Raw genomic sequence first — 6612 nt, 5'->3', positions numbered from 1 at the left:
TTGGCATCCAGGGAGTGTGTGTGCAAAGTTTGGCATGGATCGGGCCAACAGTGCCGGAGATTAGCTGATAACGGACGGACGGAAGGACACACACACACGCACGGACGGACGGAAGGACACACGGACGGAGTGCAAAACATACTCTCCCCCTAGGCCTTCGGCCTGGTGGAGACAACAACGCTGCCGGAGATTATCTGATAACGGACGGACGGAAGGACACACACACACAGACGGAAGGACAGACAGACGGACGGAGTGCAAAAGATACTCTCCACCTAGGCTTTCGGCCTGGTGGAGACAATAAGCTCTAGTTGTCAAAAGGGGTGAAGTGGCCCTTTAAGCCCAAACCACGCCAAAAGGGTCGGATCAGGATGAGACGGTTTTTAAACGAGCTTTACATGTCAGCGATTTGGGTGATTTGGAAAAAACCCTAATCCGCCCCGGTAACAAGATGTGCACATGCACGCACTACAGTGGGGGACACGCAACTGGCCAACAGCACGCACACCAAGGTCTGCCCCCGCTCGATCATGATTGGCGGAAGGCCCCTCTCCATCCTGATGGATGACTGCAGTGCTGGGCCACCTAGCCGAAAATGAAACCTACAGTTTTTTTGACCCGAGGGGTTAACTGGGGACAGGGCGGAGCAGCAGAACTCCTTATTGTTGCATTGGTGTGATTGACCTTAAAACAGTTTTGTCCCCAGGAGTCCCTACCGGTGTGGTTTGTGCTTTACAGGTTTGTAACTCTTGAGTTATGGGGGACCTTAAAATGTAAAGGTTTTTGCAGCAGTGAAAACTGTAGAGAGGATAGCAGAACTTTGCACACATGTACCAAAACCACGTTTGGTGTCAAATACGGAACACCCTCTCTGTACACATTCAATTAGATGTGTTAACATCTAAATTGACATGCAGGCAACTATATGCGTTGAATATTTCTAAAGGCTCATACAGTTGGTGTATATTGGTTCTCGAGGAGGACCACTGCTGTGACCTCTGGAATGGCTTCGGCTGTACGCCCGACTGATGGGAATAAAATCATTGTAGGTGGTCAGTTCAGTCCTGCATTTCTGGCATGATTCAGTTAGGATTCAATTGCAGCAGAAAGCATTACTGCTCAAAAAACACCCAAAGAGGGAACACATTGCCCCAAAAATAATTTGTTCTGAATGACAGGCGAGGCTTTGGAGTGTGTGTGTGTGTGTGTGTGTGTGTGTGTGTGTGTGTGTGTGTGTGTGTGTGTGTGTGTGTGTGTGTGTGTGTGTGTGTGTGTGTGTGTGTGTGTGTGTGCGCCTGCCTGTGTGTGTGTGTGTGTGTGTGTGTGTGTGTGCGCCTGTCTGTCTGCGTCACACAAAGTTTGTTCCTGGCATAACTGGGACAGTGTCCGTTTTATCCGAGAGCCAAATGCCGAATTGCAATTTATTTTGGACTGACCCTGTGTCTGTTAAAATATTCAGACTCTCGTCTTTTCATTTTGAATCTTGATTGATTGATTTAATTAGTTATTAACAGTATGCAGAATGGGTCAATTTCAAAGGAAAGCACAACTCAATACAAAAACTGTTACTGTGGACGACATCATAAAGACACCATAAAGACACTACTAAAGCATTCCACCATTTTCAATTAATCGGAACATTTAGAGACGTACAATTGGACATTGTGTGCATTGACCTGCTGTGGTACATGGAAGTCTAAAACTTTAGATTTTGTATGATGTAGCTATGATGAGAACTTTTACGGTGTGGCACCATAGGGGAAGAAATCATAAGGTCTTGACTTGAGGCAATCGGATGAAAACACAATTATTTGTTGTAAGCTTGAAGTACAGTATATCCTAACCTTTAACCCTCTTGGGTACAGGCGAGGTACAACATCCAGTTGTCTTCTCCAGAAGTATGAATCAAAGTAGAACATCCAGGAAGCTGAAAGACCATGTCCAGGTAGACTTGGAACAGCTCAAAAAGCCAATTTTGGAAGCCATAAAATGCTCCTCAGGGCTTTGTCCAGGGGAATGAACCTCTGTTTTATCATGTTTGCCCTTTAGCCGGAGCATCATCAATGCTTTGTAGGCCTATATAGACAAGAATGTGCTGGTATTCTGTTGTACCTTCTTTTATCATACCTTCGACCCTGCATCTTTGGAATCATTTCCCTAAAGAAAGTAGACTGCGAGTGGAACTCCCCCATCCTGATGATAGTGTAACACTATTTCTGTTTACTTGACATATAGTGTGTACAAAGATGCTAACGCACACCAAAGTCCGTGTAGCGGTGCCGGCACACAGGAGAGAACTGCATAGGAAATCTTGAAAAAACAAGACCTGCTACGTCCTAAATAAAATATTGGCACTCTGGCTATTGGCGTGTGCGGCCACCTGTCAAATTATATGTTTCCCTTTTCCCCCAAAAGAATTCCAAATGTTCATGCCAATTCAAAAACAATTTTGAGTGGTCTCCTTACGGAGCTATGTGGGTGGGTGGGTGGCTAGCTGGGTGGTACTGGGTATGAGCACAAAAACGGCATGGTTGTTTTTCACCCCCTGTGCGCAACCTAACACACACACAAACACACACGCACGTATTAACTGTATATATGATGATTTCGGGTGTGCCAGTACAGTGACAGTACAGTACAGTAGAGAGGCCGCCACACAGTAACTCTGTCATTTCTCAACCGTTTTGGACACGAGGCAGCACGCCGGAACCGGCCCGGCCCCCTGGGCACGTTCCTGGGGGTCTGGAACCCCACCCCCCAAGGACCCCCACATGGTAACTCTGTCATTTCTCTGCTGTTTCGGACATGGGACGGACGGCTCGCCAGAACCGGGCCGGCACCCTGGGTGCATTCCTCACTTTACACAGGTGTGATTTTTTTTTTTTTTTAAGAAATATATATATATAAATAAGCGGAACAAAATGACCAATATGCCTACATGAAAAACTACTCCTGTGGAAAGGCTATATTAATTTACTTATATTGACCCCAATATAGAACCTGTTTTGCACACTCAAATGGTATCCATATCTGAACTGGCCCATATGGACTATGTATTATTTTTGTGCTATGATAATTGAATACCTATATGATTGACCACAATGGAAACAAGGCCCCAGGGACTTTTTGTGTCCAATCAAAACTAATGGGGGTCCTTGACATGAAAAAGTTTTGAAAAACTGGTGTAGGCCTATAGCCCGCATTATGCATATTGTATTGTTTGTCAAAATCCAACTCTCGCTGTCTGGTATGTCTTTCCCCTCTCCCTGCCCTTGGTTATTGTCCCTCTACAATATCCTATATGAAAGCATGTCATGCTTTATGAAATGATAAAGCACAGACACACACACACACACACACACACACACACACACACATACACGCACGTCGCACGCGAAACCCTAAATTCCACAGAGAGCATCTCCATCTGACGTCATGCCCTTACATGGAGCGCACATAAGAAGCGCACTTTTAAGATTGTGTCCTTCTTCAGGTTCAGTCAGTCCATAATAACATTTGCAATTTGCTAAAATGTAAATAATGTCAGACAGACTACAGTACAGAGAAAATATGCATGTCTCGCAACTCCACGTTAATACAGTACCATGTCCCTTTAAAACGTCTGACAAAAAGCCCATATGATCCCCGAGCTCCAATCACCAATTCCTTCAGCAAAAGCAAGCCTCTGCATTTTTGTCTGTCTGAATGCTACTGTAGCACGGGGGTAAAAAAGACTGAGGAGGTTAAAGAAAAGCTGAAGAAATGTGAATAAGCAACGGTCATTTTCATGGCGAACGGAAAGCGGATGCAAAAGGAGTTATATTGGGACTCCTTTGAGCCTCTGGACGCCGGATCAAAATGGTAGGCTTCGGCAGAGCGCTGCATTTCTGTTTATTTTTTGTCCCTTCTTGATCTCTTGCAAATTTGAGCTTCTTAGCAGGCCGATCAAACTTGCCCACAGTTCTGTCCCACGAATGCTTTTGTGCCAATCTCCGTGTAAAATGATTTTTTTTGCATTGTATTGTTTCTCAGGGCGAAGTTTGCAACTTAATAATGCATATCGTAAGTTGGAAATTGTAAAGCTGCTACAAGAATTGCAATGGCTACAATAGCTACATTGTTGCAAAGGAAGAGTTAAATTCTTTCATATCAGGGTACTTCAGCAAGGATCATCGTGACTGGTGCGTATTTGTGGAACTGTAAGTGAATATTATAACTATAAACAGTTGCCCCTCCTTTTGCACAGCAGAATTGGCTAATGCAAGGAGTTGGTATGCAAGTATGGTTTGCTGTTACTGTCTGGTAGTCTCCTCTCCTTGACTTGTCTTCAATTGTAGGGACCTCAGATAACAGACAGTACAGGTGTCTGTACATGCTATAGTATACGTAGGTTGAAGGAACTCTGACAAATAAGGTCTGCAGTCATTTATCTGCCCTGCAGTGCCCCGTGCAATATTATTACATTTGAAGACTACATTCTGTGGTGCTAAAATCCACAGCATTTAATGGTACAAGGCTATACATTTTTATTTATTTTGCAAGCATTGTACTTTGTCTTCATACTGTAGGTGCCCATCATTGTTTAATATCATAGTAATCTGTTACCTTACATGATACCTTTTATAATACTGCATATCCAAAAAGATGCATACATTTCAGTGATAACTAACTTTATTCAACTCTGTGAAGCTACAGCAGGCATGACATTTATATATTCTCTTCTCTCAGGCCGATGAAAGGATGCATGAAATTGGACAAATGCGAGCAGCAGAAAGAGAGAGGCAGGCAGGCAGGCAGGCAGACATGCAGGCAGCCAGTCAGTATGGACTCTGGGGTCATGTTAGGATGCTTCCTTAGGAAAGCATGTGGAGCTGGCTGCAGTGGTGGAGTAATCCCAGGCAGCGCTGCGTTCACATCTGGAGGCTTGGGTTAATAACTGGGTCAGGTCAGTGGGGTCAGCCATGGTGCTCGCTGGGTGGTTTCTGGTACATGGGAGCAGAGAGAGGAAGAGAGAGATGCTTGTTAGCATAATTCATATTTGTATTTATTCTATCCCCTCCATCGCAACCACAGCCTCCTTTTCATTTACCTTTTTCTTTTTCCCTTTTTTGCACGGATGATGGTAAGCTGTGATGGCAAGCTGCAAAGAGGCGGGTGAAATGTCCCAGTAAATGTGATCAGAGATACTGCATCTTGAATATGTTGGTAAATGCTGACATGCCCCAGATAATTTAGGTAATTACTCTGTTGATATCAAAAGACGATTATGGCCAACACATGTTGTGTGAATTGATGGGAAAAGTATAGCTTCATTTGTTGAACTGCACAGTAATGACAGCTATAAACTGTTACTGAGTATAGTGCGCCACACAATGAATCTAGGAAATTCATACACAGTGAAAGTAATGATGTTCTTACTATTCAGACTATATTTTATCAGTTAAGTTCGTGGCCAAGTTTTGAGTTGCTCCTTCTTATTGGCCCTGTATCCTCTCTGGGCCACTGGGGGTTTTACGTAATGGACTATTCAGGACATTCCTTCCTGCCCACCCTTGACTTTGAGGCTTTGCTGTCTCTTGGTGCTGAGCAAAGAGCTGGCTTTAGTCCTTGTGACAAGTGCAGTCATCCCACAGCCCAGCAACAAACTCTCTCAGACATCTCCGGCCCACAGTAGGAGGGCACTCTCCTTGGAAACGAAGACCTTAGGTGCCGCTAATTTATGCCCCTGAGATTAAAAACATTAGACAGGGCCTTTGCAGAATGCAGGGTCAAACTCACTGGGCTTATGTAAGCACTTTCTTTTTTTGGTTGAAATAGATTGAGTTTGTTTGAAGTCACTTCTTCAAGTCTCTCTCAGAATAAGTGCTGTCAGGAGTTTCGTATTGTCTGACGATCACACCACTGCTGCGCATCATTGTGCAGAGACGGGACAGTTCTTGAAGTTTAACTCCTATTTCTTCCACATTTAATTCATTTATTTTAAATGTATTTAGAGGATAAGCCCCTTGAGATGTATCTCATTTTCGAGGGGTCCTCAAATTTTAAAAACGATAAAAAAATAATTGAATGTTTATGAACCTCGGTCAAAAATCCTCCACATAGCTTTCAAGTTGACATGAGACTTTAATGTTTTTTTGTTTTTTTTCATGGTCAGACATTTGAAGATATTTCGAGGAATAATCGGGGTCCCACCCAAGTATTCCATGGGCTTTTAGTTGAATTTGGGCCAGAAATACTTAAGAGGAGATTTAAAACAGATGGGCATGAGTTTAAACTCTTGTTTTAAGAGAATATTTAGCACGCAGGACTGAAGAATCACTCAACTGAGACCATTGCGTACTGTACTGCAAATACAGGAGGTTGACTTTTAATCACACACCTTGTTGAATGTTTTCATTATATCCAGGAATGACCGGTACTCACTATAGCCTACCGGTACATGAAATGCTACAGCAAGTAAAATGTCATTGTAACATGTACGATTTTTTAAACACGACTTGTAATTTGTTTTAGAAGATAGCCCATGTAATTATGATAATAGCCTACGCCAGTTTGATTGATTGAAGTTTATTATTTATTAGCAGTTTTGCAGAATTGCAGTACATTTCAAGC

General features: G+C 43.3%; 1 protein-coding gene across 1 annotated transcript in view; it reads left to right on the top strand.

The window, feature by feature from the left end:
• Positions 1 to 3713: 3713 nt before the first annotated feature.
• The window catches only part of zbtb47b (zinc finger and BTB domain containing 47b), a 33088-nt gene continuing 30189 nt past the window's right edge, over positions 3714 to 6612 (top strand). Inside the window, exon 1 of the mRNA XM_080793381.1 lies at positions 3714 to 3861. Within this exon, the coding sequence (XP_080649507.1) occupies positions 3859 to 3861 (3 nt within the window). The 5' untranslated portion in view covers positions 3714 to 3858. The remainder of the gene's footprint in view (positions 3862 to 6612) is intronic.

This window comes from Protomyctophum bolini (assembly GCF_963924005.1).
Source record: "Protomyctophum bolini genome assembly, chromosome: 21".
Classification (NCBI taxonomy): domain Eukaryota; kingdom Metazoa; phylum Chordata; class Actinopteri; order Myctophiformes; family Myctophidae; genus Protomyctophum; species Protomyctophum bolini.
This window is presented reverse-complemented; position numbering and strand designations above follow the sequence as displayed.